Source organism: Peromyscus californicus, unplaced genomic scaffold (genome assembly GCF_007827085.1).
Source record: "Peromyscus californicus insignis strain IS unplaced genomic scaffold, ASM782708v3 Scaffold_6__1_contigs__length_162567912, whole genome shotgun sequence".
Taxonomy (NCBI): domain Eukaryota; kingdom Metazoa; phylum Chordata; class Mammalia; order Rodentia; family Cricetidae; genus Peromyscus; species Peromyscus californicus.
Window position 1 is genome coordinate 46,278,535 of NW_026294584.1, and position 13,476 is coordinate 46,292,010.

Genomic DNA, 13,476 nt, shown 5'->3' on the forward strand with positions numbered 1-13,476 from the left:
TCATTGGACATATAGTCTGCTGGATTTACTTAGGATGATTTAGGTAGTTAGAAACTTGATGTTTTATATCCATCGAGAAGAGTTAATTGGAAATAACTATGCCAGTTCATTTCCTATTACCTATATACCTTAATTGAGTTTTACACTAGCTGGGAGTGATGGTGTCTATTAGACTGAGTGATGTTTGGTTTACCTTAGTCACACTTTTATTATCAGCACTTATCATAGTGCCAACCACTAACATATTACAGAAATTATCTGGATATTGATCCCCTCTCACCTTGGTCAGTAAAAAGGGAGCAGTTAAAGATTGCCATATTATCCTGAAGTTCTAGGATAATGGATCATATGTTGTCATCATGGGCTAAAAGTAATATTACTATAAGTGATAATTTTGTTCTTTTTTTTTTTGCTAGTTCTACTTTTTAACAAAACTTTTTTCAAAGGTTTCTGAAATATTATTGTCTTTTTCTTAGTTAAAAATGCAGGGATATAGCTCAGAGGCAACATATTTATATAGTAGGGGGCATAATCCCTTATATTGTAAAAAGGGAGGAAAAAGAGAGGGAGAATGCATACAATATTTAAACCTAGTGCTTTGGTTCCAGAAGGGTCATGGGAAGAGGGTGCGGAAATATTATAATGAAGAAGGATCTAGATCAGTGATTCTCAACCTGGGTGTTGCTAACCCTGGGGAGGGGAGTACATCAAATGACTTTTTCACAGGGGTCACGTATCAGATAATCCTGCATATCAAGTATTTACATTATGATTCATAACAGCCATTATGAAGTAGCAACAAAAGCAATTTTATGGTCAGGGTCACCACAACATGAGGAACTGTTTTAAAGGGCCGCAGCATTAGAGAGGTTAAGAACCAGTGGTCTAGATGTTGTTCCCAGTTGGATTTGTCCCCCTGAAGTCTTTCCATTGGGCTTGGTCCTTCCCTTCTATTGTGTCTGTTCTCCCTTTAAAGAATTAGTTTGTGAGTGATCATCTGCTGCTGCTGCTGCCGCATTTTGGGCTAGAACAAAGTGAGAACTGTAGGTTGTATCCTTGGGTTGAACTTAGAGAAACTTCTGCAGTTCAGGGTATGTGGCTAGAGAATTCTGTTTCCTATGGCCAGGGTCCAAGCTGCACTTGCCTTGACAACCTTGAAAATGTAAATGTTGTTTATAACCGTTTTTTTTTTTTTAACTAATTTATTTTATGTGCATTGATGTTTGCCTGCATGCATGTCTGTGTGAGAGTGTTGGATTCCTTGGAACTGGAGTTACAGAAAGTTGTGAGCTGCCATGTGGGTGCTAGGAATTGAACTCAAGTACTCTGGAAGAGCAGCCAGTGCTCTTAATCACTGAAGTATCTCTCTGCAACCTTCCCTCGTTGTTTATAATCTTTATGTCATCTATAATCAATTTATTTATTTTAATGACTTTAAATGATGAACAACTAGATTTTATTGAAAAACAGTAATGCTGAATAAGTCTGTTTTAGAAATTGTCAGCCTTTATTATAGTGATTCTTGACTTGTCAAAACTTATGAATCTATTTTAAAGAAAACAAAAAGGAGTAAACTCCTGAAAAGTAAGTAAAAACTGAACATGAAGAACACAAGTTTAAATGGAAGTTTAGTAGTATTAAAGCCTCATTTACTTACCATGTCATGGTGTTACTTGAACTTCATTTACTCATAAGTAGTCTTCACTACAGCTACAAAGGAGGTCAGGATAGTTGCTTGGCATCATTTTATTGTAAGATAGTCATCTTACTATTTGTGTTAAACACTTGAGACTCGTAGAGGACATCTTCAAACCTCCAGTTGTGGCAACTGCTGCATTGGCAATGGATGTATGAAGTGTTTGAAGTTACAGTATGGAGAGTTGGGCACTAATGGGACTTCAGCTAGTTTTGGAGAAAATGGTAACTGCTGCTTGCTTTCTCCACAGCTCTCATGGCAAAGATGCCTCTCCTGGTCCTCTGATGGATGTTACAAACATTCCTACTCCACGCAAATTCCTTGATGCCACTCAATATTCTGCTGCTGGCAGCTCAAGTGGTAAGTTATTTTTATCATGTGCTACAATCTTAGTATACTAGAAAGCCTAGGCAAAGACTTGTGGTAGCCTGTGATATGTTCTTTGGGACTCTCACGGGAAATAGATATAAAACCATTGGCTGAACCTGTTGTGTTTTAGAGGGTGATAACTGGCAGTTAACTGGCTTGCCTGCAAATTCCAGCTGTGACTTCATTTTATTTCAGTGGTACTGTTCAGTTTCTAAACTTGCATTTGAATGCTCTTTGGTAAAATCTGTACTTTTCTTTTTGGTTATAATCTTTATTGCTTCTGTTGATATTAGATGGCAGAAAAATAGAAATGAGACGAAGCCATATATTATGAACAAGACAGATAAGCTTCCTTTACACTTGGTAATTGTCCATTTGTAATTGTTCATGAGCACAGTTTCAAAGATGTTTCCTTTCTGGTACACCAACATTCTGGCCTTGAGGTTTGTAGACTGGCAGAAATTTATTTAATCCACTGCTCAGCTCTCCTTCTGTTACTGACATTTCCTTTTTGTTTTTGTTGTGTCTTTTTTTTTTTTTTTTTTTTTTTTTGACAGGGTTTCTCTGTGTAGCTTTTGGAGCCTGTCCTGGAACTCACTTTGTAGACCAGGCTGGTCTTGAACTCACAGAGATTTACTTGCCTCTGCCTCCTGAGTGCTGCCACCACTGCCCAACTGTGTCTTTTTTTTTGGGCAGGATTTTTTGTATAGTCCAAGCTGGACTCAAACTTCGAATCCTTCTGTCATAGCTTTTCAAGTGCAACTGTTTAGGTATGTGTTATTGTGCCTGGTGATAGTACCATTTTGCACAGACATCAGGTTTTATGGTAAGGCTGAAGGATGTTAAGTGCATGAGCTACCTCATAGCACATGTGCTTAGATAACATAAAGTCAAGGTTAACACACACTAATTTCAAGGGCTTATTGTTGTTGTTTGTTTTTCCTCTTTTTGGGGGCCTGCCACCCAGCTACCAACTTTTTCTTCTTCTCTTCCTCCTCCTCCTTCTCCTCCTCATCCTTCCTCTTCTTCCTCTTCCTCCTCCTCCTCCTCCTCTTCCTCCTCCTCCTCCTCTTCTTCTTCTTTTAATCCTGGAGTGATTGGACATTGGACAGCCTGGGAATTGAACCGGGTCCTCTGGAACATCAGTCAATGCTCTTAACTGCTGAGCCATCTCTCTCCTCTTCTCAGCTTATTCTTAATTATAAATGTCCGGCCTTAGCTTGGCTTGTTTCTAGTCAGCTTTTCTTAACCTAAATTATCCCGTCCAGCTTTTGCTTTTGGGCTTTTATCTTTCTTTATTCCTGTATACCTTTTCTTTTCTTCTTACTCTGTGGCTTACTCTATAGCTGGGTGGCTGGATGACTGGGTGGCTGGCCCCTGGATCCTCTTCCTTCTTTCATGCTCTTAGATCTCTCCTTCCAGATTTCTCCTATTAATTCTCTCTCCGTGCCAGCCCCACCTGTCTTTTCTCCTGCCTCGACATTGGGTGTTTGGCTGTTTATTAGACGATCAGGCGTTTTAGACAGGCAAAGTAACACAGCTTCACAGAGTTAAACAAATGCAACATAAATAAAAGTAACACACCTTAAAATAATACTTCCCAACACCTCATTGGCCATAATGTGTAGTGTAGTCTTGGGCAAGAAGGCATCAAATATTCCACATGTTCACATACAGATCTGAGCAAAGTGTGGCTCAAAGATTGAGGCAGGAAAAGGGCAAGGAGATGGAGATGCCAGATGGTATGCTATAGCCAGTTATTATAGCCTTCACATTTCTGCAGAGTAAATTCTAACTCTCATGCTAGAGCTATTAGCAATTGGGGGGTTTATTCGCTTTAATGATAGCCTCTCCCACCATTGCCATTTGTGTCCATTTGAATCCTACTAATTTTACTTGGCTACTATGTAAGGGGCAGCTTATGTGTACTTGTGTAAGCCTTCTGATCTTTTGGTTTAATCTGTTGTTTTGTGACAAAATGCTGAATGTGTGCTTTTAATGAGTCCTGACTGCCTTCTTATGGGTCTTTACTCCATTGTTTGATATGTTACATTGCATCACTAGTCTTCAAGAGCTTTTGACTATAGGACTCCTGCCGTGTAACGTGGCTCCTTCTGTATCTTCCACTGGCTTCACTATTTCCAAATGCACCTGTGCCTTTGTGCATATACTTAGCACATCTTGAGGAAATATCCACAAGTACTTTATTTTTTTGGAGCAACCTAGTATTCCTTGAATAAGATGAAGGAGTGTCATTTCGTTGTATGTTTAAAGTTGACTGTGGGAAGACTTACTTTGCTTCTGAATATAAAGTTTTAGTGGATTCTTCCTGAGTGGCTCAAACTTGACTCTTTGCAGAATACAGCCTTGGGTTCACTGCACAGGGAGGGTTTCTGTGCCTTCACAGCTTTGGGTTGGGTAGAAGAGGAGTTGATGCTTTCTGTGGACTTTGCAGGTACCCTCATGTAGCAGCCAAAGTCCTCAAAGTCTTTACAAGAGAGTGATGCTTATTGTCTCCTTTGGATAAATATTAGTTCATTGTTATTGAGAATTAAGCCTAGGGCCTGCCCCATGCCAGAGAAGTACTCCATTGATATCCTTCCAACTCTCTTTTTACTTTTTATTTCTGAGACAAGGGCTTGCTAAGTTGGATAGACAGGCCTTGAACTCACTCTGTAGCCCAGTCTGATTGCCTTTCTGAATCTCTTGCCGCATTGTTCCCCCTTCCTCCTAATTAGCTGGGATTAAAGGACTTTGCCTCTAGTCCTAGTGAAAAAAATTGAAACATTCTTATTAGAACTGTAGCTGTATAGTACTTTGAAATAGTTTAAAAGAAGAAAGGCTAAAAAAGAATTGGGATTGAACTAGTCATTTTATGTAACTAATTGAAAGTTACTGGGACATGCTTCACTGAAAACAATCTCATTTAAGTTAGAGTCCTTTAGGTTTGTGATCTTGATGTTTGTTACTTTTGCTATAGGGAACTATAAAAATTATTTTATGTTTTTTTTCTTTTGTTGATTTATTTAGTTTCCAATTTTTCCTAAATCTCTAACACTAGTTGTTTTTGTTATTCTGTACAGAGGTTTGTACTCAGTCCCCTTCACATAGTTCAGAAAGCTTTTTCTGTCATTCTGATTCAGTGTTTCTTTTCTTTGAGCTTTTGATACTTCTATGAGGGTAGAGATACTTCTGTGAGTCCAGAATTCTAAAATAACACACAGACCTTTAGTTTTGGTTTGTATTTTATTTACCTTTTTTGGAAATTGTTATTATTATATCTTTATAATTTTTAAGTAAACCATCCTACTAAGCCTGGTGCTGTGGATATCGATCGCTCTGTATGCTGTGAATGTGTTGCTCTGATTGGTTAATAAATGAAGTGCTGATTGGCCAGTAGCCAGGCAGGAAGTATAGGCAGGATAAAGGGAGAGGAGAATTCCAAGAACAGAAAGGCTGAGTCAGGAGTCACCAGCCAGACACAGAGGAGGCAAGATGTAAAGATACCAGTAAGCCACGAGCCAAGTGACAAGGTATAGATCTATAGAAATGGGTTAATTTAAGATGTAAGATCTAGCTAGCAAGAAGCCTGAGCCATTAGGCCGTACAGTTTTAATTAATACAAGCTTCTGTGTGTTTATTTGGGTCTGAGTGGCTGTGGGCCTGGGCAGGACTGGAGAAAACTCCAGCTACAGCCTGGTTATATTAATTTATGTCAATGTTGCTGAGTCATTGTCCAATTGAAATAAAAATTTTAATTGTTTATAAAGAAATTATAGGTCAGCTTTGTAAAATGAAAGTGCTATATACATTTCAAATAAGCTAAAAGTGCCAATTACAGCTTGTTACATATGTTATTTTTAATAAGACCACTTTTACTTTCTGATGGGCACTTTATTCTGTCAGCTTCTAGAATTAACAATGTCATGTAGTGGAATTCATGTTCCCACAGTGACTTTTTGTTGTTATTAGAAAACTCTGGAAGAACCTCATACTGGCTTAAGTGGAGCCAGGACCATTGTGGAAACCACATTTGGAGATATGTAAAAGTCTTTCTCTTTAAAAGGATTTATTTCCTGGACTGTTTTGGATACTGTTGCCATTATGACTTTCCTGGGTGGGAATGAAAAAGAAGGTAAAGTTATAATATTGATTCATATTAGTAATAGCCTAAGCTATGAAGTATTTATTGCCTGCTAGGTGGGAAGCAATGTTTGAAGTGCTTTACTTGAATCGACTGAGATGGATATTGTTAGTAGCTTCATTTACATACAGGAAAACTGAGGCACAGCAAGGTTAGTGATTGGGTTTAATTTTCCCAGCTGACTAAGAAGCATCTGGATTTCCATGCTGGAGCTGAGTTTTTAAAATCAGTTTGCTGCTGTTGTAGATAAACAAGTTGTGCATTGTGTGTTTGTTTTTTGTACATAAACATGGCTTACCCAAAATAAATTTATTAATTATCTTAAAGTTTTGTAGGTTAGAATTATAACACAAGGAGCTAAGAATATAGCACAGTAGGTAAAGTGCTTACTGTATAAGGTCTGAGTTTGGATCCTGAACACCATCTAAAAGCTGGGTATCGTAGCCAGGTGTGCTGGTGCACACCTTTAATCCCAGCACTCTGGAGGCAGGGGCAGGTAGAGCTCTGTGAGTTCGAGAACAGCCTAGTCTACAGAGTGAGTTCTGGTACAGCCAGGGCTACACACAGAGAAAGCAAAGAAAGAAAAAAAAGCTGGATACAGCAGCATGTGCCTGTATCTCCAGAGTGGGAAGAAGGGGTATGGAGACAGTTAGATGCCAGGGGCTCACTGGCTAGCAAGTCTAGCCAAAAATAGCAAGCTCCAGGTTTAGTGAGAGACACTGCCTAAAAAAAAAGGTGGCAAGCCGTAGAAGAAGACATCTGATCTTGACCTCTGCCCTCCATGTGCACAAGTATGAGTGCATGTGCACGTGTGCACGTGCGTGCACACACACACACAAGCATTCCTAACATGAAGCTGGTTATCATGGTAAATCCTAGCACTCAGGAGGTAGAAGCAGGAGGATCAGTAGTTCAAGGTCAGCCTTGGTACATGGAGAGTTAGTGGCCAGCCCAGGCTACATAGGACTCTTAGGAAAAACAAAACAAAACATAACACATGTCTCATTGGGCCCAAATCAAAGCATTTACAGGACCATGTTTCTTATTGCAGGTTCTGGGGATTCTTTTTCCTTGTCTTTATGAGGTTCTAGAGGTTGTCACCTTATGTGACTGACTTCTCCTTTCTCGAAAGCATCAGTGGTGCTAGGTGATATTTTTCCCTCTTGTATTTCTCAGACCCACATTTCTGCCTTTTTCCTCCCTTTTAAAGGACTTCTGTGAGAGGACTGAGCTCACCTGGGTACTTCAGGCTAATCTCGATATCTCAAAGTCTTTAACTTTAATGATATCTGAGAGTCTCCTTTGCCATGTAAGGTGACCTACTCATAGGCCTTGTGACTTAGGCATGATGGGGGTCCATCATTCTGCTTACCATACTCTGCAGAGCTGTTTTCTGTCTTAAGTTATCTTTAAAAACCAATGTGTGAAAAATTTGACGTTTTTGGAATTCTATGGTGAAATCTTTTTAAGTCATTGCCATTCTAGTCCTTAGGACTCGATTAATCTGAATCACATTATTAAGAGATTGTACAAGCGAAGAAGATATACATTATGGAGAGAGTACATAAAATGTTACTAAGAACATATAAAAGCTTGAGGCTGGTGAAATATACCATAATAAAGTGCAGAAATTTTGTCTAATTCTTGGTTCAGAACAGCAAGTCTTTAGTGTCTATTTGTGGAGTACTCCACAAGTCAGCTGAGAAAGTAATAGACATTTTCAGCAGGGAATTTAACATAGGCTCTTAAAACTCCCCTCTCATCTTGTGAAACAGTAGGATTGAGGGTGTAATCCATTAGAATTGACACTTTTATAGAGGAAGTTCCAGTAGGGAATCCCCAGGCAGAACGGATTTCCCATTGGGGTGCCATAAATTAAGGTTGGAGGTGATTCCTGAGAATGTTCAGGTTATTATTAATTAAATGAGAATTCTGATTGCTTGTGGATGAGTCATTTTGCAGATGCCTTATTTAGAGGTGCAAGTGTGACTTTTCTCTGAGAAGTTTTCTATCATAGTTTGTAAGTGATGCTTTCCAAACTACATTTTGTTGTTCAATGGATGCAACAGTGCTAGGAAGTCATTTTAGGGCAGTTTTTTGTTATTACCACTGTGAATGTCATCTTTATATTCATTATACTTAGGCATATTTAAGAAAAGTTATTTGGAATTACATGTGTGTATGTGCTATCTGACTAAAGTACTCATTTATAAATTGCAAAATTGAGGCACAGGTTGGTAGAAGCAAGTAACATTAAAAGACAAGTAATTGGAATTTGCATTGCTTTCCTACTACATATGAATCAGATTACAAATGGCATAATAAAGAACAGGGAAGATTATGGAGAACCAGAAAGAAAAGTTTATACCTAAAAGATTATTTATCTGTTAATCAATAAAACAAACTAGTAGAATAAAGGGGAAATATGAGCATGCGTTTTTCTTTAGGGAAATCTCATGCTAGTAATATATAGAAAAATATTAGTTATTCCGCTATTATTTCAAAAATCATTTTTCTATTCAGAAAGTGATTCCATTGAGATCTAATGCTTGGTTCATTTACATCCAGGTTCCATGGCTTCACTTGGCCTTATGCTGGTTCCATTCTTGTATAGTCTCTGTCATGTCATTACAGTATTTTGTAACGTATGGGAAAACTGTCTCATTTAGATGTAGTAATTCATCTAAAGAATTAGAAAGATTGGGAGAAAAGTCAGTAATTGTAGTAAAAATGTTGATTTAGGCTTTTGAACTCCCAGTGTATCCTTCCATTTGGCCAAGAACTTTTGAAAAGTTTGTGACTGAGCAAGCACTCCCAGCCATTTCATTTGTGACTTCTTGATCCATTTTATTCATGTCCTGGTGGGCTGCTATGATCATGACTGTAGCAAAAGTGGACTTTTTACTACTTTCATTTTTGATACAACATAGATCAAGTAATAAAACTTAAAAAAGAACACAGTTTAAATTTTCTTTCACATTACTGCTTTTTTCTTGATGTGCATCTTATTTCATATAATCTTATGTAAGACTTAATGATATTCTGGTTTACCAAAATGCTAGGACTCTTCTCGAATTCTGACTTTAGTGAATGAAGTGAGGAAATGGCCTCTCCTAGGTATGGTTGAGGAGCAAGTTTTTATTGTAGATAGGAGGGAATAAACATGACTAGCAGATTGAACCATGCCATGAAAGGAGAGAGAGTTAGGAGAGCGAGAGAGGAAGAGAAGAGAGAGGAGAGGGAGAGGCAGGAAGCCCAAGAAGGGACCTAAAGGAGCCAGAGAACTAAGAGAGAGCTCATGGCCTAAATGGCAGGGTTCTATAGAAAGAGAAGCTGGGGGAAGGGGAGGGAAGCCCCAGGGCTGGAGAGGTTTAAGGTTGCAGGCAGGGTGAGAAGAGCTGAGAGGAGCCACTAGTTTACTGAATGTACCTAGAGGCCAGCATGTTCGTTGGTATCCTATTAGTGACTATTAGTCACCACAGTTAGACATTTGCCCATAGTTTCTTTGGGAACTGACACTTTGGTTAGGGACTCCATTGGCATTTCAATCAAGTATTCCATTGTTTTTCTGGGTCTGGCTGATTTTGTTTAGGATTATCTCCAGTTCCTTTTGTATTTGTTTTCATTAAATGCCTGTGTTGACGTCTTTGATAAATCATATGTACAACCGAAGAAAAATATAAGGGAAGCCAGATAGAATAGTAAGTTACTGGCCATATATTAATAATATAAAAACAATCAAGACCTTTATTTAAATATATTTACTACAAATATTATAAGAAGAGATTATATGATTCATATCTTAGAGATCAATATACCATTAACGTGTGAGTCCCACTAGGTTAGTACTTCCTCATCCCTGTTTCCTATTTTGTAAACTATAGAATATCAATTATTTAAAATGATGGGTTTCATTTTAGTATTTTCATATAGTCATGTCCTATATTTGAACATGGCCAACTCTCCACTACCTTTTTTCCATTCTTTGCCCCTTACCCACGGCTCTTCTTCCTGGCAAACAGTCCCCTCCACTTTCATGTCTTATACACGTATTTTAAAATACATGTAGAAGAGAACTCTTGTGGTATTTGTCTCCCTGAGAGTTTGCCTTTTTTAAATCTAATATGATTATCCCCTCTTCCATCCATTTCCCTTTCAAAGAACATTGTCTTGGTCTTATTTAGGGCAGAACACAACTTCATTGTATATATGGACTGCATTTTTGCTGTTTGTCAATGACTAATTTAGACTGGCATCTTTTTATAAATCAGGTGACTGTAGATACATGGGTTTATTTCTGGGCCCTCTATATGTGTGTTTCTGTGCTACTGTCACTCTGTTTCTGTTACTGTTGCTTTGTAGTGTAATTGAAATCAAGTACTGTGGTATCTTCAGCATCTCCCCTCCCCTTAGATGCTTTGGTTGTCTGGGATCTTTTTGATGGAGATTGTATTGAATCTGTAGATTGCTTTTATTACTGCAATCATTTTTACACTATAAATTTTACCAATCCTTTAACTTGGGATGTCTTCCCATTTATAGGCTATTCATCAGTTTCTTAAAGTTTTCTTCATTGTAGAAATCTTTTACCTCCTTGGGTATACTTATTCACATTTTCTTCTGCTTTTATTGAATATTGTAAACTTTTCTGATTCCTTTTTAGTATGTTTATTATTGGTATATATGTTGTACTGAATTTTGTTTGTTGACTTTGTATCCTACTACTTTGCTGAAAGTATCAGATATGAGGATTTCTTGTGGAATATTAGGGTCCTGTAAGTGTAGCATATTGTGCTCTGTAAATAGGAATACTTTAGCTTCTTCCTTTCTTGTCTCTATCCCTCATCTCTCTCTTTAGCCTAAGAAATCAAGCACTGATTTGAGTATGCATGGGACATGTGGACACCCTTGTTTTATTCTTGATTTTAGGGGACATGCTTTTATTTTTTTCCCATTCAGTATACTGTTAACTATAGGTTTGCTATGTCTTGCTTTTTACTGTGATGAGGTATGTTCTTTCTATTCCTAGTTTCTTTTTTTTTGGGTGTGTGTGTGTGTGTGTGTGTGTGTGTGTGTGTGTGTGTGTGTGTGTGGTTTCGAGACAGGGTTTCTCTGTAGCTTTGGAGGCTGTCCTGGAACACACTCTGTATACCAGGCTGGCCTTGAACTCAGAGATCCATCCACCTGTCTCTGCCTCCCAAGTGCACCACCACTGCCCAGCTTATTCCTAGTTTCTTTATGGCTTTTATCATGTGGGAATGTTGAACTTTGCCAAAGACTTTTATTGCATGTTTTGAGAAAAATCATGTGATTTCTGTCCTTAGACCTCTTTATGTGCTGTATTATACTTATTGGTTTGCATATGTTAAAACCATCTTTTCATCCTTTGGATAAAACCAATTTGGTCATAATAGATAATTCTGAATGTTCTTGATCTTTGATTTGTAAGAATTTTCTTGAGAAGTTTTGCATCTGTGTTTGTCAAAGAAATTGGCCCATAATTTTTTGTTTTTCTTTTGTCTTTATCTGGTATTGTTGTCAGGGTAATACTGACATTGTAGGATGAGTTCAGGAGTATTCCTTCCCTCTATTTTTGTAATGGGATACTTTGAAGAACATGCCTGTTCTTTCACATCCTTGAGCAGTGAATTCTGAGTTTTTCTTGAAACTATTACTACTTTAATCTCATTGTTAGTTATCAACCTGTTGTTTTTTTTTCTTTTCTTAATTTTGCAGGTCATATATATCTATAAATTTATTCATTTCTTCTAGACCCTCTGTTTTTTTTTTTTATTTAGTATTTCAAAGAATTCCATAATTGTTTTCTGGATTTCATTGATATCTATGGTAGTGCCCCCTGTTTTCACTCCTATTTATACTTCTTTGAGATTTTTCTGTCTTTCCTTTGGTTATTTTGCTGAGGGTTTGTTATTTACCTTCTCGTAACTAACTCTGGGTTCAGTGCTTCTTAGTGCTGCTTCTTTAGTCTCCGTTTCATTAATTTTTGCCCTATTCTTTATTTTTTTCTATCTCCCTATTTCAGGCTTGGTTTATTCTTTTGTTTTGAGGTTTTTGTTTGTTTATTTTTGTTTTGTTGTCTCTCAATTTTTTTAAAATGTAAAATCACATAAACTGTTCTCTTAGAACTGCCTTTAATGTATCTCAGAGGATTTGAAAAGTTGTGGTTTTGTTTTCAGTTGATTCTAGGAATTTAAAATTTTCCTTGCTAATAACAAGAAAAATTAAACACATAGAAATTAATTAATACATTCTTGAATAATCATGAGTCACAATTTTCTTGTTATTAGCTTCTAGCTTTTTTCACTATGATCAGATAAGATACAAGAATTTATTTTCTATTTGTTACTAATATTTTTGTTACTCATACTGTGTTCTATTTTGAAGAAATTTCTGTAGATTTCTGATTAGAAATTTACCATCTTCACCATCTCTAAGTTCAATGATTTAGGTGTATTTACTCTGCTGTGCAGCTTTTGTCTAGAGCTTGTTCATCTTTCAGAACTGAAAGTCTGTAGCTATTGAGCAACAGCTTTTCCTTTCCTCCCCTCCTTAACTCCTGCCATGGAGCATGAGCTTGCTGTCGCTGTGAGTGATTACTCTGTACACTGCATACCAGTGGAATCACAGTGCTTGTCGTTTGTGACTAGCTAGTTTGCTCAGCATAATCTTTTAAGGTAAGCTCATGTTGTAATGTGTGTCAGAATGTTCTTCCTCCTCAAGGCTCAACACTGTTCCATTGCTCAGATACCGTGTGTTGTTTGTCCACTCACCTGTTTATGGACTGGGTTGCTTCTACCTCATGGCTACTGTAGCAGTGTTGTGCTGTAAATATTTTCTTTCTTTTTTTTTTTCTTTTTCTTTGGTTTTTCCAGACAGGGTTTCTCTGTGTAGCTTTGCGCCTTTCCTGGAACTCACTTGGTAGTCCAGGCTGGCCTCGAACTCACAGAGATCCACCTGGCTCTGCCTCCCGAGTGCTGGGATTAAAGGCGTGCACCACCACTGCCCGGTTGTAAATATTTTCTTGATCATCCCCTTTTAGATCTTTTGCGTTGGTGTCCAGAACTAGATTTCCTCGATCATATGGTGATTCTATTTTTAAGTTTTTTGAGAAATAGTCAGTGTTTTCGCTGCAGTTACACTTTTTTAATGTTCTTATCAACACTGCATATGGGTTCTGTTTTTTCACACTTGTCATTTTCTTTCTTAGTTTTTGATAGTAGACATCTTAATTGGTCTGAGGTTATAT

The 13,476-nt window shown here is 37.6% G+C and overlaps 1 protein-coding gene across 4 annotated transcripts in view; it reads left to right on the top strand.

Moving 5' to 3' along the window:
- Positions 1 to 13,476, top strand: part of Exoc4 (exocyst complex component 4) — a 768,512-nt gene that overhangs the window by 72,088 nt on the left and 682,948 nt on the right. For all 4 annotated transcript variants that reach the window (XM_052721855.1, XM_052721857.1, XM_052721858.1 and 1 more), the window contains exon 5: positions 1,947 to 2,056. In XM_052721855.1, the coding sequence (XP_052577815.1) occupies positions 1,947 to 2,056 (110 nt within the window). The remainder of the gene's footprint in view (positions 1 to 1,946; positions 2,057 to 13,476) is intronic.